The sequence below is a fragment of the Rhinolophus sinicus genome, linkage group LG10, assembly GCF_036562045.2.
Source record: "Rhinolophus sinicus isolate RSC01 linkage group LG10, ASM3656204v1, whole genome shotgun sequence".
NCBI lineage: Eukaryota > Metazoa > Chordata > Mammalia > Chiroptera > Rhinolophidae > Rhinolophus > Rhinolophus sinicus.
The window spans coordinates 87,001,642-87,029,585 of record NC_133759.1 but is presented as its reverse complement, the minus strand read 5'-3'; the positions used below and the strand labels follow the sequence as shown (position 1 = coordinate 87,029,585).

Sequence of the window (27,944 nt, the reverse complement as noted above, 5' to 3'; positions counted from 1 at the left end):
CAATCTAGTAAAGCTGTGATATAAAATCTAGTCATTTCTGGTTAAAACTTTCCTATGAGAAGCTGACCCACGAATTAATTTAATTACCCTAATTAATTTAGCCGTGCTCTATGCTGCTGGAGAGTCAGTCCTGCCCTAGCCTGACCTTAGCTAAAACCAGTGCTGTTAGCCATTAGCGAGGTGTGTTAGCCATTAGCAGCTGACAATTTACTTTCACAGTTAGGGTTGTGGCCAGGGTCACAGGGCTCAGCTGCCCCTCCCATCCACTAGAGGTCACTGTGAATGCACCGGGGGTGGCTGGCCCTGCTGCAATGCTAGAGTGTTATAACCAGGGGGTGTCTGGTCTTCAAAACCCGCTCAGACTCTTGAGGGTTTCCACACAGATAAGGGAGGAAGCTGTTAGGAGAAAAGGATTCCAGGAATATCAGACAAAAAAATGCAACAGTCACCCTGTTTTCTTAGCCCTGAGCCTTGGTTGTCATAAATCTAGATGAAATATGTTCTACCTGGTAGGATAGAAACTTTTAGCCCAATTTATGAAATAAAACCAAAGGATCTGATTTCAAGGACTAGCAATCATGGTAAGGATGTAGGTATCCTTTTATTTTTGGGAAACTCTTTTTTGTCCTAATGTTTACATATGTAATGGTGGGAGTTGTTTGTAATTAGTTGTTCTACACTGATGGATGTAATGCTTTTTTTCCCCCTAAGACCCACATTATGGGTCTGTGGCCTGATTAAGACTGGAAACCCATCTGACCTCTGAGGTGGTGCTTTTTAGTCAGTGCATCCATGGTTTCTGAAGGCCCAAAGAGGTGCTTCAGGCATAGAAGCAGCTCACTGGAAATAAAAACTAGGGATTCAAACTACAGAGATTGCATTGGGTTCCCATTCCATTATAATTTGTATAGACATGAAGTGGCATAAATGATCAGCTCTCATCCCAATGGAGAGCCCACCAATCCCACTGCCCTTTGGTAAGCATTTCCCAAAGTCTCTCCTTTGGGCTGATACGTATAAGGTCACAAGCATGAGGAGGTACCAGTGACTGGGGAGGTAAGTCCATAGCACATCGAGGCTTGAATCAAAATCAAATGAAAGATGGAAGTTGGTAAACACGCAAGTGACACTCCTGGCTACTAACCTGGGGCAGAATCTGGTCCCCTTCTTGTTGCTCTTGTCAACTCATCCCCTCTGTGGAACTGAGTCTGGGCAAGCACTTAGAATATATAGTGCTTGGTGAAAAGCAGAACAGCATAGACAACGTGTGGGGAATGTAGAGAAATAGAATCAAACAGAACAAAAGAACTCACTTTAATTCTGGACAAAAACATGGTTGCTCTTACAGTAGAGAGGTACTGTTGTACAGCCCTGCCAGGAATTCTGGGCCTATTGGCTTAGCAAGGAGACAACTGTAAATGCTGAGTTAAAACTCAGCACTGGTGTTCTACCCATGCTGAGATGCCCCAATACAAACTCTCTCCTGGAAAAGTCTGGTGTAACATGTGGCCATAACTGTTACTTCTGCCTATTTCCATTTGTCTGGTTTCCCAAATGGGCCAGTCCAGTCTCTCCTGTTTCCAGCTTCCCACCGTCTTCGTGAGGCCCATACTTTCCATAAGTAAGGACAAGGCTTAGGTGATGTGAGTGGCCAGGAGGTTAAAACAGTCCCACACCAAGGCTATTCAGTTTTTGATTCTCTAACCAGTGGCATCTGTAGGTTCCCCAAAATAGTTACTCTGCAAAGATCTGTATATCAGGAGAGTGGAGTTAGTCATGTACACATCTCACCTAGGTGAATTAAATTTTGTGTTTGGCAAATAAATAAATAGTGAGATATCAATAATGTTTTACATAGTTTTAGGCAATTCTGGCTGTCATTCCTGCAGTAAGCACAAGGCGGGGAGACATGGTACTGTGGTTCCATGACCTCAAACCTCTCAGCTATGTCGGCATCCCAAGGTTCTAAGTAAAATTCTAGTCTGTAAAGGCATGTATAATTTTCTCAGCATTTTAGTTCATCTGATATTAGCCAAATATGGGACCAAAAAATAGAAATAAAAGACAATATCAAAATGAACCAAAAAGAGTGACTTGTTTCATTGTTGAAGGATGGCTCACTGTACCGGGCTCCACTAAGAAAAGCTACCCATCATATGTTATGGGTAATTTAAGAGGTTTTTTCCAACTTTAAATTTTATTATTGTCCAAATTCACCTCATATTCTACCTTATACCGTAACTCCCGTTTAAGACACAACTTCACTGTACTACAAGATGCACATGCTTTTAATGTGACAATATTCTTTTCTGATCCTGCCCAGACACAGGTCTTGGATAATCTTAGGAGGACAACTAGCTCTCAAGGAATACTACTAGAAGAAGGCAAGTGGTGTGCTAATAACTATTTCACAGCTGGCTTGCTAGGAGGGGACACAAAAAGGCCTGATTTGTAGCCTTTGCCAATTTCCATGGTGTAAATACTCCCATCATTACCAATTTTGACTTCCCAATTTCCCATCACTGTACAGGGCATTGGGACAGAGGTGCACAGCAGGCTCTTGCTGGCTGGTACAAGCTGACATGGTGTGGGGACTTCAGCACACCACTGGAAGGTCCTCCTAAGTCTGTGTTACTTCTAATCTGGTCTCATTCATTTCTTCCTGACTGAATTTCTTATCCCTATTCAGTCAGGCTTGGGATTCTGACCTCTCGATGAAGTTTTGTAGCTCTGAAGAGCTCCATTTAATCACCCCCCAAACACCTCACTCAATCACCCGCCTATGTCCACTTGTCACAGTGTCATTTAGAAGGAGTGGAAAAATAAATCTACATCCAAATATTCCTTTTGAAATAAAAATAAAAGCTGTTTCAAAAAACCAGAATGGGAGCAGTAAAAAGGCAGAGTAGAGCTCATCTAGTATAACCCTCACATTAGATGAATAAACCAAAGCAGAGAAAGTAGTTAAACCACGTGCTCAAGGTCACATGGTTGGTTAGTCGTGCAACTAGCTCTCAGGAGCCCAGAGAACTCTCTTCATTGTATCACTCTGCCTCTTTCCAAAGCTATGCATTCATTGTTTCTAAGGTGTGTGAGGTGTGGAGATGCAAGAACTACTGTCAGCTCTTCCAGATGTGGAAAGCAAAAGTTCCTGGCCAGGTGCCAGAAAATGTCCCAAGAAGAAGATATTCACTTCACAGGTTGTTATTCTGGCCATCCTCTTCTTGTGGGTCTTTGGTTGGTTCCAAGGCTAGATTTGCTTGTCTTTTATTAAAGTCCTTTTTTACTCTTAAAAGGAAAAAAAGAAAGAGGGCTTATTCACTGAAAAGAGAAAAGATTTAAGCTTTTGAAAGGACAGCATTATGGCCCACAATAAAGAGGCATGAAACTGTCTTAAAAATGTCATTGATTTTAAATGTTTAAGTCCTAGTTCCTCTGCTTTTTCCATAAACAGAAACTTGATGCTAGCTAAGCTCATTTATCTATTACAATTTTTGAAATTTCTTACAAGAAAAAAAGGTTTCTGAAATTTCCAAATGTTCTATTATAGAGATGCATCATTATTGTAATTAGAATAAAAATCAAAACATGTTATTAAGGCTTTGCAAGTAAAGTCTGGCTGAAACACTACATCATTTGTTGGGCTGCTGTTCTTCTAGGAGCTACTTACTTTTCTCTGTTGAAAATTATGAACTCCTTTTGGACAGATTCAAGGTGCTCTTGAAGAAGGCATGTCTTCCAAGGGAACATTGGAAAAAAAAATAGAGGTATAGTTAGCAGACCAACCAGGATCATCAAACAGCCAATAACCTATTGAATGTCTACTGAATGGGCCAAATCAAAGCACCAGTGTGTACTCAAAATGGATGTTATCTGAAAGTTTGTAGCAGGAGCGAGATCCCAACCAGAGTAATAAAGGAGCTAATGAGAAAGAAACACAAGATAAAAATACGTCAACACTTTGCTCTCCACAATGAAACTGCAAGGAAGGCCTGAGTTATGGTTTATGAACTTGGTGTCTTTCCGCCCAAAAAGAAACCATAACTTTAAGGCGGGGGTGGGGGGGTGGGGTGGGGGGGTCCAAGGGTTTATTAAGCTGGTTACTTACTCACCTCTCATCTCCTAGCCCTCATGTGAAAGGTTTAGAGGTTCTACTTGGATTTAATAAATAGACTAGAAATATCTCTTCACAATGAATTCTGATCGAATGTTCCCCTGAACAACTGTGCTGGGGTTGATTAACTAGACTGCAGGTGCAGTGAGCAGAACTGTCTTTATTTCTGACTTTCTCACAGACATGTGAAACATTTCTTTGACATTTCACTGTCTGGCTTTCAACACCTATCGGCGACTTTTCCATCATCATGAGAAAATGTAACCTTAAAAAAATGATATTCATGAGGCCCAGGACAGTGTCAGCCCCAGATCCAATGTTTTTTAAAAAATCTGCAGCAAAGTAAATCTAAATTACTTCTGATGAAAAATATTCTTCTCTAAGGAAAACAAAGTATCTTTTTTTTTTAAATCTAGGAATTAGAAAATACTAAGTCCTGAAGTATTGGAGAATTTTCTTTCTTTCCCAAGCAAATGTTTAAGTGATAGGGAACTATGAAAAGGAGAGGAAGGTCAGAGATGGGGGGAGGGCAGCAAGACAAAGGAGAGAAAAAAAGATTCTGCCACGTTTCACTCTTATTCTCAAATGGGGGTACTTGTAACCCAGAGAGTTTCTAGTATCATGGGGGACATGAAGCTACCGGAGGAACATAAGCTGATAGAGCCCCTTAGGGAAGCAGCTTCACGCCGAGATTGTAGGAAAACTAGGTGTTCAGCTTCATGCATTCGCAAGGCAGCAAAAGCAGGGTGCTGAGAGGACCGCCCAACAGAAGCTCTCAAATGATTTGCAGCCATCGTGAAGGCTCCCCTGATCCTAAATTTGGGGGGAGACCTGCTCACCTGAGGGGAATCACATTTCCTCATCTCCTTCTCCTTCTTTGCCAGACGCTTCTTTTTCTTGTGAAGAGGTTTGGCCTCCAAAATCATTTCCTCGAGTTCAAAGGTGGGGTCGCAATTCAGCCTGCCTTTCTGCAAGGAAGATAGGTTGGCTGACTCCTTAGGTTTGGGTGTCATTCTCAAAACACACCAGGCGGGATGTGGAGAAAAACACACGGTCCTAAGGGACCGGCCCAAGGATAGTAACCTGGGATTCCCACTCGCGGTTTGGGGTCAGGTATTTTCGGCTTTCGCTTTTCACATTCTTTAATATTTTGTTCATTTGTCTAAATTCCCAGTGAGCCTCCAGTGAGTCAGAAATGAAATCAAATGACAATAATTTTTCTAAAGTTTGAGCTTTTGGGTTATGTTTCTCAAAGCACGTTCTCACGATTATGTAGATGAGAATCACCTGAGTTGTTTGCTCAGCTCCCCAGTTCCCACCTAGATTTGCCGAATCTGTGGCGCAGAAAACTGTGCTTTTAACAAGCTCCCCAGGTGATTCAGAGTCACACTAAAGTCAGAACCATTACGTAGCACGTCTGCGGAGGAGGCGTGGACGGTAAGTGCGGTGCGTGGACGGTAAGTGCGGTGCGTGGAGGCGTCGCATCGGAGTGGAAGCCACAGGACGTGGTGCCTAGCTCTCCCGCAGTGTCATGTGTCAACCTGCCCCTACTGGACTCTGCAAAGTAGCCAGGTAAGCCCTTGATCCCACCCTCCTGTTGCTCCATAAGGTAGCGATTCCCCATCCCAGAATTCCAGCCCACGGCCCTCTCTCTCCCCTCACTGTGCACTTTCTCGCGACCCACCCACCAGAGTGTCTCTCTTTGCTGCTTACACACGAAGGGTCACAGTCACACATGCCTACAGCAAGCACCTGGCTTAAGAACAGAAAACTCCGAGTTGTCTCTACAGGCCCCTTAAAAAGTCATTATTCTGCCCATCTACCTGCAACTGAGTGTGTAGCATCAGGCTGTGGGAAGAGAGAAAGAGCCAGAGGCCTGGCTTGGGCCCCTAGGCCTCCGCCCTTGGACTCCAGCCTTTACCAGTGGTCTGCAGTAAGCCACAGATGTCCCTTGGCCAGGGACTCAGGCAGTGGGAATTAGTTCCCTTTGGCTGTTAGTTGTTAGGAATATAGTTCCCTGCATTGAACTACCGTGTTTCCCCGAGAATAAGACCTAACTGGAAAATAAGTCCTAGCGTTTTTTTCAGGAAGACATCCCCTGAACATAAGCCCTAATGCATCTTTTGGAGCAAAAATTAATATAGGACACGGTCTTATTTTCAGGGAAACACAGTACCAGGGACGAGGGGTGAATGGTAAAAATAATATCTCACGTCAATCCCAACAGTTTTCAGTCCTTTGACTCAGAACTTCACGGATACAAATTTCTACATCTTTGGAATCAGAGAACGCATTGTTCTTTCAATGAGCAGATTCCTGGAAATGACTACAGCAGGTCTTTGAAGTTGTTTTCGTATAATGTTGATGAGATGCATAGGAACTTAACTCTTGGTTATATCAATCAGCCTGTGGTAACGTTGGTTTCCTTATGCGGTATTTCTCTTAAAGTCAGAGAACTTGTGACGTTAAGTGAGGACTTACGTGTTATTATGTATTAGGAGGATTAGGGCTTCTTTCCAAAAAAAAAGACGTGCCACGAAAGGTGGTTAGGAGCTAGAACTGCAGACACAGACAGTCCTGGATTAGAATCCCAACTCGGCCACTTGCTACCATGTGACTTTGGTGGCCAATTCACCTGTGTGTGTCTCAGTTTTCTCATCTGTAAAATAGAGATTTGGCCTGTCTAACTACACTGGTGTGGTTATCTGATGAGACCGGGTACGTATGTGGCACACAGAGTAATATGCACTGAGTGAGGGTTATTAAGGTTTTGGTAGGGTTGACTCACGTTAGGAATAAAACCTGGAATGAGCCTCTTCTGCAAAACCGCATCCCAGTTCGTATCATTCATATATGGGAAGTTCTGAACGTCAGACAAGTGAGAAAACCGTTGGTCTGGATTAGGTTCAAGTAACTGCCAATGGAATACAAACATTAAGATCATGAGGAAGGTCAAAACGGGGCAAAAAATCACACAAGTTCCCTCTAAATGTTTTCAAGTGTAGGTTTGAAGGAAACAAGGCAGTGTCCCCTTCCCTAACCCCATAAACAAATAACACAGATAATGCATACATAAGCAATGTAGTAATGCATGGTTAGAATGAATTCTAGGTTGGTTTTTACAATGTGGTGATTGAAAATAGCGTGTCCTACTGAGTCAAACATATCTTTGATAGCTGATTCCTGTACTTACTAACTGGGCAAGTTTGTTCTGTAAATCTCCGTTTATCTGTCTGTAAGAAGGAGGATAATAACCTATTTAATAATATTGTGGCTAAGATTAAATGAGGCATGTATATAAAGTGCCTCAGAGAAGGTCTCCTCTTATGAGGTAGTGAATGTGCATACTGTTCTACGAAGGAAATTCATCTCCCACTAAAAATTTCAGCTGTTTTTACAGCTAATCAAAGTATATTGGAGGTGACACAGATAAGATATCATTAAGGTTACTGTTATGGTTCTGAGTTTTAGGAACTGAGATTAAAGATGTTTTTCTCCCTTAACCACTCCAGAGCCAACATTGCATCAAATAGAAAATGACTCAAATGGAAAATGTCAGTTCCATTGGAGAATTGTCTTGGAGGTGACAACCAGAGATCATCAGGGTGGAATTTTGGGGTAAAAGAGCTGTCTTGGAACTTAGGAAAACATGCTTATGGGAAATGACCCCCCCTGGTTCTTCATCTTTGACGTTACCAATGGCAATGTCCCTATTCCAAACCAGGGAACTTGACCCATAGACAAGAGACACAGGTTGGAATCCTTGGCCCTGACCAGCTGGCCTGGGCAGTTGTTTTGTCTTTGAAAGAAGCCAATCTCCTCCTCTTCGGCTCCACATTCTTTCTTTCACGGAATCATGCAATACATACTATTGAGATCCTGCTACAATTGTTCTTAATCTTTTTTGGTGAACATGGGCAACTTGAAAATCTGATGAAAGCTATGGATGTCAATAATTCAAATGCCAAATTTTGCCATCCGTCAGGCTCTGTATTAGATGCCGAGAATACAATGGGGAACAAGTCAGATGGGGACCCTCCCTTATAGGACTTAAAGGACATTGGTCGTTAACCCAAGAATCACACACCTACAATGTATAATTTCAAATTGTGCAAAATGCTATGAAGGGAAGACATCCCTGTGTGAAGTGACACTAGAGGTAGGCTTCCCGAGGAAGTGATCACTTGAGCTGAGATCTAAAGCTGTGCTTTTCAGACTATGTAGAAGGGCCAGTTATTTGTTGGTTCATTTGTTGAATTTCCATCACATTGAAACCAGAATGTCGTGTCCTTGTGCGCGGCTAGCATGCAGCTCCACACCATGCACAATTTGTGACTTGAATTCAACATCACCAAATAGGCTTGTACCCTGTTCAATGAGATGAGTCTACTGACCGTGTACTTAGTAGAGGCATCAGTGATACCAAATTATTAATACTATAAAAACTTCTAAATATTTCTCTTAATTTCTGTACTTGTCATGGACCTGTAGGAAACAATTCACGGACTTGAACCAGTCAGTGAATCACATTGAGTAACACTGGTCTAAAGGAGGGAGCTCGGAGAGCTGGGGAGGGTGCCAATGTCCTAGGCAGAGGGGTGAGCATGTGCAAAAGGCCTGTGGTGGGAGACTGATATAAAAGGGTGAGGAGGCAGAGGGGAAACAGAAGAGAAAAAAAGGTCAATGCAATTGATGTGAAATCAAAAAGGGGAGAAAAGTAAAAAGGCTTGAGGGGTAGTTAGAACCTTTATACCATACAAATTATTTTGATCTTTGATCTTTCATACAAGTATTTTGAACAATGGGAAGACAATGAAGTTTGCTTGACCAGATCACTGTGGGGCAGAATGGAGAACAGAGGGAATATGTAAAAGTGTACAGGGGAAAACCAGCTATAAGCAAGACTTGGTGGCAGTATGAATAGGAAGATAACAGTGGAGATGGAGAGAGGTGATAGATTCAAAAGATATTTAAAAGGTCAAGTTACAGAACTTGGTGATGGATTGGATATGGAGATGATGAATGATTTCTGGTTTCTGGTTTGCATAAGTGGATGGAGGCAGAGGCTAGTTACGGAGAAAGGGAACATTGGAGAAAATCCAGGAAATTAAAAACTCCATTTTGGGCACACTGAGTTTGAGATGGGTTTGCGGCATTCAAGAGGACATGTATATTATCTCAATGAAGCCAGGTATTTGAAAGCTGTTAGCTGCAAATCCCACTCTGGAAATATATATCATCACGATTGCTTCCAATATTGTATAGTAGCTTCTAATCTCAAACCAGAGAGCATGCTTTTTTATCACTTCCGTTTGTCATGCAGTCCTTCTTACCTTTTTAAGAAGTGACACCATTTCCTGTGACCAGGCAGAAGGATAAGTCACGATAGCTGTCTCAAACATGTGTGCAATTTCCTTGTTGGAAGAATTGGAGCGAATATGATATGGTCGCTTCAGGGAGAAAAGAAGTAAAAGTCTTCATTTTTATAGGGTAAAAGAAAAAAATTTGCAAATGTTTCCAAGCTAAATTTTCAACCAGTAAAATCTCAGTATCATTTTCTAATCTCTTCTAGCTGATTGTTGTGTTGTTATGCATACATGGTCCAGTGTAACCAGACCTCTTACTTAAAAACAACAACAACAACAACCAGAAATCTAGAGTTTCTTGCAAAATCTCAGAATTTTTAAAAGTTGGTAATTCCTCTGGGCCAAAGAAAACATTCCCATGGGCTAAACCCATCACTGAGATGCCAACTTGGAACTGTTTTGTAAGGTAACTTATATAAGTATTTACATAAGGTATCTCAGTAAATGGGAATTTTAAAGAGCTATTATTTAAGTGTCGATTATAAAGAGATCCAGAGTTTTACCACATACCTCTTTTCACTTGTTCAAATCATAGTAAATTCAGAACAGAAAGTTAGCCAGAAAACTTCAACCCCTATCCCAAATGCTACGAATACCTGGTTTATGGGGTGAAGTAGAAAGTTTTATGATGAGACAAAAATATTTTTACTTCTGGGGGAATCAAGTTTGTTTATAGTTTTAACTTTGGGGGAAAAAAACGAAAACAAACAAAAACGGTGATTTTATTAGTTTTCACAAGTGTCCAGTAGAGGGCAGCTTTTACCTATAGTAAATCTATTTCATAAAGGAATCATTAATGCTGCGATTTTCTCTTTTATGTGAGCTACTTAAAGCCAGAGATTATAACATACTCATGTTTTGCCCATGGACCTACCACCTAGTAGGTGCTCATTACATGTTTGTTGAATTAAAAAAATTTCCACATTAGATTAAGCAGCAAGACAGTTAGTATATATATGTACGTGTACGAAGTGCCTGGCCCTTTTGAGATACTTAGTCAATGACTGGGGACTGATAAAGTCCTCCATTTTCCCCAACTTAGTTCAGTATCTTCCCTGTTGCCATTAGTACTAAAAGGTCATGTAATTAAGTGTTTGAGCTCTGAAGGCAAAAGAATTTGAGGGCTCATTGGAGTCATTCAATTTGAGTTTCAATTCCTTCATCTGTAAAATGAACCAGCTCATGAGACTGTTTGGGAAATTTAATGGCATGATATATGTAAAATTCTCAGTACAGTGGCTAATATATATTTGACACAATACAGGAGAGATTTTTGATTATTACTGACACAGTGTAAAAAGGGTAGATAGAAACGTGAATAGTGAACAGTAAGATGAGTCATCAATAAAGGTCATATAAAGAAAGACTTAACTGCACACATGGCATTTCTGTGTCAGTCTCAGGGAACCATGAAGTGCTAAAAGGAAATGAGCCAAACTTTATTTTTTATGCAAGGTTTAAAAATATCTGCCACATATTTTCTTCCCTTGAGACTGAATAAAGGACCATAACTAATCCATTTATCTCCATAAAGATGTAGGGGAAATAACCCATGTAACTCAATTATCAGAAAAGGAGTGCTGGGTACGCGCTCATCATCATCAGTGTTTATTATTTCCTAGCCAAAGGACACTGAGTTACTACAAGTAATTCATTCATTGGATATTGTTAAGAGTTGGGGCAGGCTTGGCATACTCAAGCTTCCACGGCTGTATGTGTGTGCACATATATTGTTTTCTTTTTTCTAATTTTCTTCTTTGGTTCATTGCTGCTTCTTAACCTACTGTTTCTTCACCATATAAAAACACAAAATTATTGGATAAATGAATAATTAACTGATGAATGCCACAAGGAACTGGTTTAAGAGTGTTTTCATTTACTTGACTGAATTTAATGCTTATTAAATTATTACTATTAAATTATTACTATTATTACTATGACTGAATTTAATACTTATTAAAAATCCTTTTGGCCTGTCAGCTTATTAAAAATAGTCAAACTGCCTTTGTCTTATACAATAACTTATTTTTCTAGTTCTAAACTTTTTAAATCCATGTTAATTCACCAACTACTAGAATTCTATATTTACCTATTTATCAAATATTTATCAAATGCCTACTCTATTCCATATGTTCCATCCAGCACCTCTGTCGGGAATCGGAGAGACCATGAAGTACAAGACAGACATGATTTCTGTGTTGGTGGTGCCTACCGTCTACTTATGGAAACCACAAATAAATGAAATATATACTATTAACAAAAATTACAGTGTGCAATCTCAGGATATATCAAATGATTCTAAGTCAGCATATAAATTAAGATGAGCATATAAAGAATAAGCAAGGTGGAAAAGGTTAAATGTTAGATGGGAGAAAATGATGTGCTGTGATTATAGTCATACTTTGGGAGTACAAAAGAGTTATAGGTAAGGATGTCCACTTAGTGCAAAACTGCGTATGTCCCTATCATACGCTAATACATCTGGATAATACAAAACTAGAAAGAATATGGACCTTGCTTTTATGATGGCAGCAACAGCTGGGAGACAGAGATGACAAAGTAGGTTGGTAGCTATTGGGACCCCATTCATCAAGACTGTGAGCAAGTTTAGAAACCATGGGGATGTTTACAAGCACATTTCTCTTGGAGGCATATATTTTTCTGTAAGTAAGAGTTTGTAAAGGAGGAGAAATTATTGTTTAGCACCCTTCCTCTGTGGTTTAGTTGTGTTGAGGGTTGTAATTAAATGTTGGTGTTTCATTTCTTCAGCTTAGCTATATGTTGAAACATAATTACATACAGCCTTCTTGGTGATCTTTTTCTAGAATGTGTCAGAATTGATTTGTAGTGACTTGTTTCTCCATTCATTCAATGTGCATTTATGTGCCTATTTAAAATTAAATACTGTGATATTACTAAGGTACGCAAGATACATACTTCACCTTTAATGAATTGACAATCTAATAATATAGAGGAGATAAAAACACACACATTTATATACCTAGAAAAATTTACAAGGACAGTGTATTTACAAAATGAATTTAATCCTAAAAAAGTAATAAAATAAATTTAGGTGTTTGGATGTAGAAAGTTCTACAGTTTATTTTAAGTGGAAAAAAGTCTCAACAAAAAGACATAGCATAATTCTGTTTTTGCTGAAACAACAATAACAATGCACATATGTGTATATGAGAATAGATTATCCTTATAAGAACAGAAAAGGTTTGGAAGTGAATGCAGCAAACTATTAATTCTGGACGGTGGGATTAAAAGGTCATAGGAGGGTTTAACTTTTTTAATTTGGAATTTTCTTTGCCTTAGAGGATCTGGTTGATTTTACCTTCATTTTTGTGCTTCCCTATATTTTCCAATAATTTTAAATTCAGAAGGGTCATAAGAGAGATAAAGTACATAAATATTGGGAAGAGATACAGATTACTTTACTTAGAGATCAGACAGTCTCTTCACAGAAGTTGCCATGTTGTCATGGGCCATAAGAATGGGTAGGATTTGAATATGAAAAGACGTGGAGAAAGGTCTTCCTCACAGAGAAATTTGGGAGAGTCCAATAGCATGTTCTTTTCCAGAAATGATCAATATACATTGGATGTAAAGATTCTGAAAAGTCTGCAATTAAGACACATTCTTAACTTTATTCAAACTCAATTTAGCAATTCCCAAACTTATTTGAAGACTGTTTTTTTGTTGTTGTTGTTGTTTGTTTGTTCATTTGTTTTTAAGAAGACCAGACTTACCTTGGGAAATATCTTTATAGGCAAAGGAACAAGAGTAAAAAAGCCCAAGATGCCTTGAGAGACGAGGAAGTTCATAAAGAGTCAGAGTCATTCAAATTGCAGCAAAACCTGAAAAATTTACCTGGTTCTAAAGGGCAAAGAATGCCAAGCTAAGATATTTGAAGACTGTTTGTATTTGTCGGGTGTGTGTGTGTGTGTGTGTGTGTCTGTGTCTGAGTCTGAGGGTGAATATGTGAAGCATTGGGAACAAAAGCATTTTTTTTTACATGAAAATTCAAGACATGGAAAAAACCTAAGTTTCTGTCAACAGATGAATGGATAAAGATGTTACATCTATCTATCTATCTATCTATCTATCTATCTATCTATCTATCTATACCTCTACACAGAGGGTGCCAAAAAAATGTATACACATTTTAAGAAAGGAAAAAACTGTATTAAAATCGTAATACTCAACACATACCAATGACAAAAATGAATACAAGTCACGTATATACATTTTTTTGGCAACCTCTGTGTATTTATATACACTATATATATATATATATATATATATATATATATATATATGTATATATATATACACATACACATATATAGTATATAGATATAGATATATGTAGATATACCCATATATATGAGATATGTATGTCTCATATATATGGGTATATCTACATATATCTATATATATATATATATATATATATATACACACACATACATATACCATGTTTCCCCGAAAATAAGACCTAGCCGGACAATCAGCTCTAATGCATCTTTTAGAGCAAAAATTAATATAAGACCCGGTCTTATTTTACTATAATTACTATATAAAACCAGGTCTTATATTAATTTTTGTTCCAAAAGATGCATTCGAGCTGACTGTCCGGTTAGGTCTTATTTTTGGGGAAACACGGTATACATATATCATATATATGTGATTATATATATATATATATATATACACACACACACACACACACACACACACACACACACACACACACACACACACATATATATGTATATATATATGCTGTTTGTGACAACATGGATGGACCTTGAGGCACTATGCTATAAGTGAACTAAGTCAGACAGAGAAAGACAAATATTGCATAGCATCACATATATGTGGAATCTGAAAAAAGGAAAAGGTCAAACTCATAGAAACAGAGAAAAGATGTTACCAAGGGCTGGGGGGTGGGGGAAATAGGGACAGGTTGGTAAAAGGATGCAAACTTGCAGCGATAACATGAATAAGGTCCGAGGATCTAATGTAAACCATGGTGACTAAAGTTGATAACACTGTATTGTATAATTAAAATTTGCTAAGAAAATAGAACTTAAATGTACACACACACACGCAAGTTCAGAAACCTAACAGTCACTTTTCTTTACCTTTCTAAAGCAAAAAAAAAAAAAAAATGACAACGTTGATACATCAGATAGACAACATGGAACTACCAGGGGAGGGAGAAAAAATACTTTCTCAGTAAAATTCTTCCTAGTCATTTTCTTAGTTTAAGAAATGTATCTTTTGTGTAAGAAATGTTTGTTTATAAAGGAAACTATTCTAACTTGCCACTGAATCCGCAACTTAGGAGCCAAATGACAGACAGGTATCCAGCAAGACAGGACATGAATTGTGTTATATTAATAATTCACACTCGCCTTGGGGAAATGTGTCTGAATTAGAGTCCTGAACTGTGACTGCAAAATGCTTTTCTAACAACAAACAAATATATTTATACAAAATATTTAGTGAGGTGTATGGATTTTCCCTGTCTGGGACTTTGTAGTCTCCATATTCATTTAATTTTATCTGCGTTATTCAATGTGAATGCACATGTTGGGTCCCATTGGTAGGAGAGTGAATGAATGTGCAGAAATCCCAAGGGTTGTTATCAGCTTCGTATGACATAGTTGCTTTCACCTCTCAAACTGCTTGATTTTTAGAAAAAAAAAAAAAATCCACCTTTTCATTCTAAAAATGGAACTTGCTGGTAGAATAACCAAAGAGAAATGTGATTCTACTATACCCGGCCTCTCAGCAGCTCATATGCTGTCACTCCCAGGGACCACCAGTCAACGGCAAAGGAATAGCCCGCTTCTCTTCTGGAGTTGAACATCTCAGGTGCTGAAAACACGGAAAAGTCAGATCTGTTTTATTCCCTGAGACATTAACAAATCTATTTTTCCAATGTGGTCCTCCAAAGGCAAAAATACCAGAGTAAAGGGTAGAAACACTTTTATAGATGCTTATCGTCCATTACTAGATTGCTCACAGCAGGCAAACATTTCTAATGTTCTAATCTCTCTCCGGAGCCTCATTCATCAACCAACATAACAGGCAGGCACAGGCCTTAGTGGACACAGGCTTTTCTCGTTTAGAACATGCACCTATGAAAAATTAGATCTCATCAGTCCTCAAATGTGCGGCTGACCCTGAAATCAAGGAAGCTGAGTAGATGTTATTTGTTGCCTTGATTTGGCAGATTTGTGCTAAAGGACTGACATTTCTATCACAGTTGGAAACTGCTCTCAAATTTCAGTGCCCTGGATAAGTTCTACATCTCAGTCATCTTGAAGAGGTAAGGGCAGCATTTCCAGCCTGCTATTGGGGGTGAGGGAGGAGAAAAGTGGGCGTGGGCTCTCTGAGAGATAATGTCTTACAGCAGCTATAACATAGTCACTTGCATGGACTCCGATGCATGGCACCCCTAGAGTCAGTTTTACTGCCTGTGGAAACCCCCAGTTATACAATATCTAAGCACTGCGACACAACATGAACCTTCTACAGTCTACATACTCTTCCAGGAATATGCCTAACTCCTGACGGGTGGAGTAGGGAGGGAACACGAAGCAAGGGCGGGTATCTCATCTGCTTGCTCACCACTACGTTCCTCGTGTCCAGTATTAACCTGGCATGTAGAGGCACTCAGGAGACATCTATTGAATGAATGAATGATGCTGAATCAGTCAAGCAGTGGTTGCAATCATTAGTTCTAGAACTGTGCTATCTGAATTCAAAATTTGCCTTGATCACTTACTGTGACCTGGAAAAGCAGTAGGTTAAGTTTGAGAATCATCACCAGCAAACTTGAAATAATAATGTGGCAATCTTCATAGAGGTGAGAAATTAAATGAATTAGAGCATGCCAAGAACTCAACACAGTGCTCAAAGCCTGAGGCACTCTTCTAGAGAGGCAAACATCTGTAACAATGGGAATTTTACCTAGCCAAAAGCTACACACACCTGACCCAAGCCCCTGGTAGGACGGTACTGGCTCTGGACAAAGGAAATTGGTGTGATGTGAGCCTGTGCACAGGCTTGCCCTGCCCAGTGCACTCAAGTTCTAAGTAAAATCCTGTGGACAACATCCAACTAGAGAATGTTGGTGTCCCCGTGCCCTGGACTGACCTTCACTGTAAGAGCCTGCTGTAGCCCCATTCCCTAGTGGAGTCACCTTATATGCATCAGTGCATCCTTTCTCCAATAAAGTCACAGCTCCCCATGCAATTTGGGAGATAATGGTCCTGGCCCCATGGCACCTCACGCTGGATGGAATGGACTGTAGTTCTGCTTTCCCTTCTGAGTATCTCACAGCAAGTAATCTGAGATAGTCCCCCAGGTGACAGGTGACAGAAAGCTCAGAGAAGTGCAGAGAACTTTGAGGGATAAACAGACCATCATGCTGTAAGAAAATAACTAACAGAATAAACATTATAAAAGCTGCAAATTCTGTCATCTTGGATCATCCTTGGAGTTTATATGAGAATCCTTTTCTTTTCTACGTACTCTTCTTTCCAACACAAGGACATTTGAATTTGTGTTCATTCACTCAACAAATACTCATGGAGTGCTAGGCATTGAGGAATTTTGGTAGAACACTAAGAAGAAACATCATAACAACATAAAAAAGCACAACAGATGGGTAATTCTTTGAGCCCTCAAAGAGCTTAAAAACCTGTGCAGGGAGATGACGGTTTTTCGTCAACCCTTCAGGAGGGTCCCCTGTTCTTGAGAGGGAACAAATAGAGGTGGAGAGGAACTAAGCTTCCTTCGAAAGGTCATTGGGTATTTTGTTTGATTTTTAAAGTATTTCCATAGATACATTTAGAAAAGAAAATAAAACATAAAAGAACAACTTAACAAGTAGTTATAAGCAAATGGCCAGGCGACTGTTACACAGGTCACAAAGTGGAGTCTTGATGCCACCACTGTGTCCTGTCCTGTTCACAACCCCAGAAATAACCATTATTATGTTGATTTTGTTAGTAATTTTGTTCCGTTTCCGCATAGATTTACTATCTATATATGCATTTCTAAGCAGTACTTCATTTTGCCTATTTTATAGGCATATATATTTTCATTTTATTTGCATATATATGCCTATTTTATTTGCATATATATGTTCATATAACATATGTGTATATACTACATATAACACTTTATATATGTGTGTATGTGTTAAATCCTAATTGTTTTCTTTGGTGTCCTGCTTTTCTGTCTCAAGGTTTTGTGTATAAGGTTTATCCAAATTGCTGCACACCGTCTCAATGTGCTCACAATCAGTGCTGCATGAACATACTGTCATTTACCCACCTGTCCTACTGTTGATAGAGCTATTCAGACTGTTTCCTATGTGGGGGTATTGTGAACGATGCTCTCATGAGCACTGCTATACATGAAGACTCCTGTAAGTTCACACATCTTTAGGGTACGCTCTTGGAAGGGGACCTGCTAGGGCTGGGATGTCTAGCTTCACGTACATTAGATAACGCCAAGCTGTTAACCAGTGTGCTTGTACCAGTTAACACTGGGACCAGCCATGTATCAGACGTCCTTTTGCTCTCAGTCCCCTTATCCACATCTGCTGTTAACTGATCTTTTGATTTTTGCCATCTAGTGAGAGTATAATGGTCCTTCATTGTGTTGTAAATTGACATTCCCCTAATTACTAATAAGGTTGGGCACATTTGGCTTTCAGATTTTAAAACAACTAGAGAGTAGATTCTGGTCAGGATGTAAAGAAAGGGATCTAAAGCAATATATACTTTTGATGCAATGGAAATAATTAATAGCATTTACAAAAATGATTCTAAGTTTCATTTACAAATAATGTGTGAATAATGAAGATTTTCTGAAAAGGCATAAACTATAAGGTAGTAAACTACATTATAAAGCCACAATAATTAAGATTTGAAAACCACAGGATATAGATGCTAGTATATAAAGATACTTAGTTTATGATGAATATATTTCAAATCAGCATAGAAAGGACCTTATTTAGAACATTGTCTTAAAACAACTATTTAATAAGCCAACAAAAAGTAAAGTTGGATCCTTACCACAAATCTTCAGTCAAGGTAATATATATAGCTGGATTAAGTAAAAAATTATAACGATAATAAAAATATTAGGTAACCATATTAAAAATCTGGAGGTAAGAAGGTCTTGCTAAGAATAGCATCAAAGATAGAAACTATACAGTAAAAAGATTAATGAGTTGATGATGTTAGAGATATAGTTCTTTATGTCAAAAATACCGTAAGAACAACAGCAACAAAAAGTAGGAAATTATATTTGTAACATATATGATACACTAGAATTTAATAGTCCCAATATATAAAAGGCAAGAATTATTTTAAAAATTTTAATTACAGTTGACATTCAATATTGGGTTAGTTTCAGGTATACAGCATAGTGGTTATACATTTATATAACTTATAAAGTGATTCCTCCAATAAGTCTCACACCCACCTGACACCATGTTTGGTTATTACCACATTATTGACTATATTCCCTAAGTTGTACTTTACATCCCCATGACTATTTTGTAACTGCCAATTTGTACTTCTTAATCCTTTCACCTTTTTCATCCAGCCCTCACTCCCTCTTCAATCTGGCAACTATTAGCACGTTCTCTGCATCTATGAGTTTCCTTTTTTCTTGCTTATTCATTTATTTTGTTTTTTAAGATTCCATATATAAATAAAATCATGTGGTTATTTGTCATTCTCTGTTTGACTTCACTTAACACAATACCCTTTTAGGTCCATCCATGTTATTGCAAACAGTAAGACTTCATTCTTTTTTAAGGGTCAAGTAATATTCCATTGTATATATGTACCACTTCTTTATTCATTCATCTGATTGGAGCATTTAATCCATTTAAATTATTTATAGGTATGTAGTTATTACCATTTTTAAAATATTATTATTATTATTGAGGGATATTGGGGAACAGTGTGTTTATCCAGGATGTCAAGTCATTTTTTCAATCTAGTTGGGGGCGCAGCTCAGCTCAAATCAAGTTGTTTTCAATCTAGTTGTGGAGGGCGCAGCTCACTGGCCCATGTGGGACTCAAACTGGTGACCTTGGTGTTATGGTCTTTGTGCTTTAACCACTGAGCAAACCAGCTGTCCACCAGTGGCTCAGCTCCAAGCTCAAGCCGTTGTTTTCAATCTAGTTGTGGAGGGCGCAGTTCACTGGCCCATGTGGGAATCGAACCGGCAACCTTGATAAGAGCTTGCACTGTAACCAACTGAGCCATCTGGCCAGCCCTTATTGCCATTTTTATTGTTTTCTGATTGCTTTTATAGTTCCCCTCTGTTCCTTTCTTATTATCTTGCTCTCTTCTCTTGTATGTTTTTGACTCACCATAGTGTTGTGTTTGGATTCCTTTCTCTTTATTTCTTGTATGTCTCCTGTACGTTTTTGGTTTACCATTTCCTTCATATATACCAAGCTATGTTTACAGCAGTCTATTTTAAGTTGATGGTTGCTTAAGTTCAAACAGTCTATGATCAATACCATTTTTACTCACCTTCCCACATTTATTTTTTGTCATCATTTTTTACTTCTTTTTTGCGTGTGTGTTTGTGTATCCTTTAATATCACATGATTATAATTACACTTGATTTTCCTACTCTTGCCTTTTAGCTTTTGTACTAGCTTTAGTGTTAGTTGATACACTGCTTTTATTATGTATTTGCCTTTGTCAATGAGAATTTGTTTTCTTTGTGGTATTTTCTTGTTCATAGTTTTAATTTATTTTTCTTCTTTTTAAAAGAAGTCCCTTTAACATTTCTTATAATACTGGTTGGATGGTAATGAACTCCTTTAGCATTTTCTTGTCTGGGAAGCTCTTTATTTCTCCTTCGATTTTAAATGAGAGTAGAATCTGGGTAGAATGCTGGGTAGAGTAATCTTGGTTTTAGGTCCTTACTTTTCAATACTTTCAATATTTCCTGCCAATTCTTTCTGTGCTGCAAAATTTCTGTTGAGAAATCCGCTGACAGTCTTATGGGAGTTCGCTTGTAGGTAACTAACTGCTTTTTTCTTGCTGCTTTTAAGATTCTCTCTTTAACCTTTGGCATTTTAATTATGTTGTGTCTCGGTGTGGGCCTCTTTGGGTTCATCTTGTTTGGGACTCTGCACTTCCTGGACTTGTATGCACATTTCTTAGGTTAGGGAAGTTTTCAGTCATTATTTCTTCAAATAGTTTTTTCATTTCCTTGCTTTCTCTCTTCTCTTTCAGTACCTCTATGATGCAAATGTTGTTATGTTTGATCTCATCCCAGAGGTCCCTAAATCTATCCTCATTTTTAAAAATTCTTTGTTCTTTTTGCTGTTCTGATAGGGTGTTTTCCACTACCTTGTCTCCCAAATTGCTAATTGGATCCTCTGCTTCCTCAAATCTTCTGTTGATTCCATTTAATATATTCTTCATTTCAGTTATTGTAGTCTTCATTTCTGGTTGGTTCTTTTTTCAATCTTTCCTATCTCCTTTTTAATGTTTCCTGTCTCTCTGTTAAAGCTCTCACTGAGATAATCTATTCTTCCTCTAAATTCATTGAGCATCCTTATACTCAGTGTTTTGAACTCTGCATCTGGTAGATTGCTTGCCTCCATTTTGTTTAGTTCTTTTTCTGGAGTTTTGTCCTGTTCTTTTATTTGAGATATGCTTCTTTGTTTCCTCATTTTTGGCTGCCTCCCTGTGTTTGTTTCTGTGTATTAGGTAGATCTGCTACATCTCCCAGTCTTGGCAGAGTGGCCATATGCAGTACGTATCCTGTGGGGCCCAGTGGTGCAGGCTCCCTGGTCTTCTGAGCCAGGTACTCCAGGTGTATCCGTTATGTAGGTTGTACCTGAACCTTGATTGCTGTTGGCACATCAGTAGGTGGGATTGACCCTCAGGCAGACTGGCTGTGAGGACTGGCTATGTCTTCAGTGGCTAAGCTGTTGCACAGGAGCTGACCCCATAGAACAGGATTCATTTTAGTGGGGCTCTGGTGCCTATTGACTCTGCCCTTTGGGTGTGTCATTTGTGGAGGTGGTTGGGTGGTGCTCTGGTATGGTCTGAAGCCAGGCACCTGGTGTGTTGGTTGTGGGGTCTCTTGGGAGGGGTTCTGATGTAAGCCAAGGTCAGCTACTGCCTGTATCTGGCCTGGGGCCACCTAGTAGGAGGTACAAAGTGATCTTCAGTTGGTAGCTACCTGTGCTGGGCTTGGAGGCACGTGGGAGTAGTTTTGCTGTGAACCATGGTGAGCTGCCACTAGTGCTGGGCTTGGGGCTGCCTAGCAAGAAGTACAGGCCACGCAGAGGCTAGCCGCTGTTCATTTGGGTTTGTGGGTCTTTGAGCAATTTTAAGAAAGTCTGCAGCACAGACCCAGGCTTGCCCCTTATGTGGGTTAGCCTCTGAAAGACGTTCTGGCCAAGTATATGAATTGGGTTGGGCAGGGTCTCAGAGAATCACCAGGGTGGGTTTAGAGTCATGTTGGAGGTTTTAATGGAGACTCAGACTTGGGCCTGCTAGGGGGACAGCTGAACAAAGGAACAAATTGGCAGAGAGAGCTGCTCCTCCAGCTGTTGCCCTGAAGCCAGACAGTGCAGTTCCTTTCTGTATGTCTTTGGTGCCTTTTGAGCTGCTGTCCCTTTGCTGAAACTTAGCGTGAGTGTTTGTGTGTGAGTGAGACCGCATGGGCCCTTTAAGAGGGTGCTTGGTTTCCAGCAGCCTTCTGTCTCACCCAGACTGAATTTTTGCTCTTTTTCACATCCAGCTGTTGTGGGGACTCTTCCTCCCAGCACTGGTGCCTGGAGCTGTGGAGCTGCATGTAGGGCTGGGATCCCTTGCTCCGCAGTGGAGATCCCTGCAGCCCAGGTATCCCTCCCAGTTCTTAACTGCTACATGTGGGTGTGCAATCAGCCTGGTTCATGTCTCCACCCCTCCTATCAGTCTCAACATGGCTTCTTTGTATGTTCTTAATTATAAAACTTCTGTTTGGCTAGTCTTCAGGTGTTTCTCAAGGATGATGGTCCTACAATTTAGTTGTGATTTTGATGCAGTCATTGGTGGAAGTGAGCACAGCGTTTACCTGCTCTGCCCTCTTGACGAGAAGTAGAATTCTTTATATAATCGTTGAAAAATATCAGAATAGGATAAAAGTATTAGCATCCTAGTAGAAAAATGGATAAAGAACACGAACAAGAAATTTACACAGGAAGTCAAAGAAATGCAATTATCATATCATAATGAGTACCGTATTTTCTTATCTTTTCAAGAAGATTAAGATATTGATAGTGCAGCCCAGGTGAGGATGCAAGGAAGTGAATATCCTCACATGCTTCCAGAGCAAATGAGTAGAAATCAACCTGAACTTTCAGGAGGGCCATGCATTAACATTTATACCTTTTGACCAGGAATTCTTTGGGAATTTATCACAAGGAAATAATTAAGTTGCAGGATATATTTCTGCTAACAGTGTTGATTTTTATTACAAATGTATTTATATAATACATAATTAATACATAATTAATACATAAATTAATGTAAGACCCGGTCTTATTTTACTATAATGTAAGACCAGGTCTATGATATGATATGATATATGATGTATGATATGATACGATATATAATATATAATATAACATTAAAATATAACATTACAATATAATATTATAATAAAATATAATACCTGGTCTTATTTTACTATAAGACTGGATCTTATATAGCATAATATAAGACCGGGTCTTATATTAATTTTTGCTCCAAAAGACTCATTAGAGCTGATTGTCTGGCTAGGTCTTACTTTCAGGGAAACACGGAATAATATAATATAGTATAGTATATAGTATAGTATAGTATAATATAGTATAATATATAAATAATATACCATATTTCCCTGAAAATAAGACCTAGCAGGACAATCAGCTCTATCGTGTCTTTCGGAGCAAAAATTAATATAAGACCCAGTCTTATTTTACTATAAGACCAGGTATAATATAATATAATATAATATAATATAATATAATATAATATAATATAATATAATATAATATATAATAATGTAATATAATAATGTAATATAAGATCAGGTCTTATATTAATTTTTGCTCTAAAAGATGCATTGAAACTGATTGGCTAGGTCTTGTTTTTGGGGAAACACAGTAATGTTCAACAATAAAGAATTGGTTAAATAAATTTTGATGCAGCCCTCTATTCTGTAGCATGACCATGAAAAAACATGGTTTTATATATATGGGCATGGAAAAATAAGCGGTGTTAGTTGTCAAGACTCAGAGTCTGGAGTCAGAAGCCAGTTTCAGTTTGGGCTGAGGTGCATTTGTGGACGGGAGGCAGACAGGTAGCACAGCAGAGTGTTAAGAGTGAGAGCTCTGACGTCAGACCCTGGGAGCTGTATCCATAGCTTCCCCTTGGGCAGAGCTTAACTTCTCAGTCTGCACATCTCAAGTGGGAATAACAATAGTGCCTGCCTCATAGAATTACATTTAGTTTAAATGACATAATACATGCACCTAGAATAGTTTGGCACATAGCAAGCGCTCAGTAAATGTCGGCCATCATACCTTCCTCATCGTTATCACCATCACCATCAATGTTCTAGGCTCGAGATGTTTTGAGATTTGTGTTTAACTTTGTGCTCTACCAGTCACTTCCTGTATGGTTATGATCATGTCACTTTCTCTCTAGGCCTCAGTTTTTAAAAATTTCTGAAATCAGACTATTACTAAAACCTATTTCATAGGGTTGCTCTGAGAATTTAATAACACAATAAACGTTAAAAACGTAGCAAAGTGCTTGAGACATAATAAATGCTCACTATAGGATGCCTATTAGTATTAGTGTGATTATGTTATAACGGGAAAACTTAGGCTACAAAAATCCAGTATAATCCAGCTTTAAAAAAATGTATGTGTTTATGTATTTACAGACAAAAGGTCTGGAAGGAAACCATAAATATCTACAAGTAGAGGGATCAATTTAATTTTCCTTTGCTTATCTGCAAGTTACACATTTACTATAGTGAGTTGGTTTTTAATTTAAAGAAGAATGTTTTAATTGGGTAAGCTCTAAGTGATGTAGCTTATATTCACACAGACGTAAGAGTAGTAAGAAGGAAGGACTGGCGTGATGGGATGGAGTGTGCAAGCAGAAGATTATGAACAAACAGTGGTTAAGAACTGGCAGACTGCTCATCTTGTCATTTCCAGAGTCAGTCAAGAAATTCCTTCACAATATGCTCAGCATCTCATATTAATAGACATTGTATGTTCCTATAATCTTCATTCAGTATTGCATCCTAGTTTTGTTTCTTTTTTAGATTTTCTTTTGCTTTCTGGTTAATTGCTAATTAGTATCCAAACAGCAGACTATAAAATGAGTGCTGGTGAATGTCTATTAGGTAGATTTTGCCAAATTATTGGGAACATAATTTTTTTAAAAAAGAAACAGACTTCTACCCGTGACACCTCTTAGAAAGACTCTCATTCAAAACTCAAAGCCAAGGGCAACTTCTGGATAGAGAGATAAGCAATGACATACAGATATTCATTTTTCTTTTTAAAATAAAACAAGAAACGTTTCTAACAGTTTGGCCTACCTAAATTGGCTTACAATTATTTAAGAACCACAAATAACATTTTTAAAAAATGTATCTCTCTTGCAGGTAAAAGTTTGATTTTCTAAACTCGGAGCTTGATGTAAATCAAGGCTTTTTCAGTCACTACCCATGTGATCTTGGGCAAATTCCTTAGCTTCTTATTTTCCTCATTGTAAAATGGTGATTATTATAGCCTGCCTTATAGGGTTGTTGAGAAAAATAAATACATAAATGAGTAAATGAATGTAAAACATTTAACACATTGTCTGGTCCAGAAAAGACTTTCAATAAATAAATATTAGTAATTGTTAATTATAAGGGTGAAGATGAACAGGCGCAGAGAACCTCGGTCAGATTCCAATTTCTAAGCTCTCTGTTGTGAAAAGACTAGAAATGCCCATTTTGAGGAGAATTGAATTACACGGACGTTGTATTTAAAATTACTGGGGAGAGAGAAAGGTGGCCTGCATTTACTCCGCTCACCATGGAAACCAGGCCTAGAAAACCCAGATGCGCATTTTCTGATTTGGCTCCAAGAAAAGAGTCCTTAATATGGAAACCCAGGAAACCTGCAGAATAAACCCATCAGACCATCAGGCTTGAATAGTCCTTTTTTATCATTTGAGTACCATGATTTTTAGTCAGAAAATAGGCTGAATTGTATGTGTCCATTTTTTTAGAAGTGACTAAAGAGATTTGTTCCCTCCACTGATAATTGGAAGCCAAGAAATTTGCAGTTGTTCATATATCATATAAAATAAGATTCATTTTCTTTCTTTCTTTCTTTTTTTTTTGCCATGGAAGATTTCTTTCTCTTGGAAATCTAGGTGGCCCTGCATGTAGGGGTTCTCTTTTCTCTCTTTAGTTACATAAGGTAGAGAATAAAATACTAAAAGAAAGTGGCATTGTTCTTGCCCTTGATTTCAAGTTCAAATATTTTGCCTGTGAATTACTCTGGCTATATCAAGCCAGTGCAATTCATTCCACCCCTGACTTTATCCCACCAGTTTAACCAGCAACATCATCTGCTTTAAGCATCACAAGTAACTTGGGTAAAAGTGTGTCGTTTTTATTTTTCTCTCATCTGCAACCAACTATGCAGTGTCTACCCACCTTTTTTGCTGAGTATTGGCTCTCTTGATGATAGCTTAGTCTGTTGCCTAATAAATTTTAATCCCTTTTGCTTATGAAAATATTTTCTCTAGATAACTCTAAAATCCAGTCCTGTGAATTTGAAAATTAATCTCATATCTGATTCAAATCTCCCTGACACCACTAGCCTGGATTCACCTTGGTGTAGAGATGGACGACAATCTGGTTCTCACCTCCTGCCCCCTTTTCCAAGAGAGTACCATTTGTTTTAGAACATGGAAGACGAAGTGCAGGGGCAGAGGGATCCTAACACATATGCCCTGCCTGCCCCTGCCCTGGGAGGATCCCTCTTCCGTTGCTTCTAATAGTTGGCAGAGCTCATGGTCTGCTGCAGAGGTGTGCAACCCTGACTGCACGGCAGAATCACCTAAAGAGCTTTTGCACCACTCTGTGCTTGGGGGTCACCTCTAGAGACTCTGACACAGTTGGGCTCTGTTGGGATTGGTGGTGTCTCCATAAGTCATGCTGACAGGAACCTCCTTCCCTCCCAGGCTGTATCCTTGGGCACTGGAGGAGCCCTTGTGAAGCTGGACCACATCCTCAGGCTATCCGCCCCCTCCACACCACACACACCACCACCACCACCACCACCACCACCACCCCACCCCCTCCCCCACCCCCCACTGCCTATCCGCCTCCTACTATAATAGTTCCCAGAAAGACTTGACTGCAAACTCATCAACACACCATGGCTAACTCAGGAACCAGTGCCTGAACAGACATCAACTAGGAATGGAATGCCAGGCACCTCATCTCACGTTTATGCCCAGACTTTACAGATAATTCTGAGACCTGACTCACCTGCCTTAGGAACAGCAGGGAGAGCAGAGGAAGAAGTCCCTCATCCTGAATACTGTCTGTCCCCAAAGGGCAATAGCTCTCCCTTTATATTTCTGGGGGTGTTTGGGGGTAGGGCTACTTATGCTGGAGTTGAGTCTGCACAGAGATGGCTGCCTCCAGCAGCAGAATGTAGAATTTGTATTAATTTGTGACTGTTAACACAAATATGAGAACTTATTGATAATTTTGACACCTAACCCCTACCCTTTCGATACCTTTTGGGTAAGTTTTAAATCTTTAGGCAAAACCCAGTACCTCATGTTTAAAAAAGGAGATCTCATAGGACGGTTGTGATCAAACAAAAAATTAAAATTGTAACTAGAAGGTACTTTGTGAACAGCCCTCTGCATATAACACAGTATTCTGTAAATTATAGTTATGATAATACTTAACTTCTCTGTTTGATTCTTTTTTTTTTTTTTTTTTAACTCCTCTCCCTGGAAAGTAAGTTCCATGGGCGGGAGACTGTTTTGCTCACCACAAGTCACCAGCACCTGGTATGGTGCCAAGCACACAGAGGCAATCAGTCGGTATTTATTGAAATAATACTCTTTGTTAGGAAGTGGGTAGAAGCTATCCTAAATAACTCACAAAATGATATTTTCAAAAATGAATCTATGGCCCTCCTGAATCAACATCAGATGGGGTGCTTGCTAAATGAAGAATCCTGAGGCTCACCTCAGACCCGTGAAATCACAAGCTTTCCATGTAAAGTCAGGGGGGGAAGCTGGACCTGTCATTTCCAGCTGCAAATCCCTATAGACGATTGGACCCACAATAAATGGTGCCTAAAGGAATGGACAACACAA

General features: G+C 39.0%; 1 protein-coding gene across 4 annotated transcripts in view; it reads right to left on the bottom strand.

Moving 5' to 3' along the window:
* Positions 1-1,293: 1,293 nt before the first annotated feature.
* The window catches only part of STK32A (serine/threonine kinase 32A), a 97,821-nt gene continuing 71,170 nt past the window's right edge, over positions 1,294-27,944 (bottom strand). The window contains exons 8-15 of one of the 4 annotated variants that reach the window (XM_074313732.1): positions 15,275-15,372; positions 9,448-9,564; positions 6,903-7,028; positions 4,954-5,082; positions 3,671-3,735; positions 3,199-3,288; positions 2,764-2,767; positions 1,385-1,611 (exon numbers count right to left, since the gene is read on the bottom strand). In XM_074313732.1, coding sequence (XP_074169833.1) covers positions 1,519-1,611; positions 2,764-2,767; positions 3,199-3,288; positions 3,671-3,735; positions 4,954-5,082; positions 6,903-7,028; positions 9,448-9,564; positions 15,275-15,372 — 722 coding nt within the window. In that variant the 3' untranslated portion in view covers positions 1,385-1,518. Of the gene's footprint in view, positions 3,289-3,666; positions 3,736-4,953; positions 5,083-6,902; positions 7,029-9,447; positions 9,565-15,274; positions 15,373-27,944 lie in introns of those variants that run through there. The other 3 variants (XM_019739131.2, XM_019739132.2, XM_074313731.1) reach the window with 3 other exon arrangements.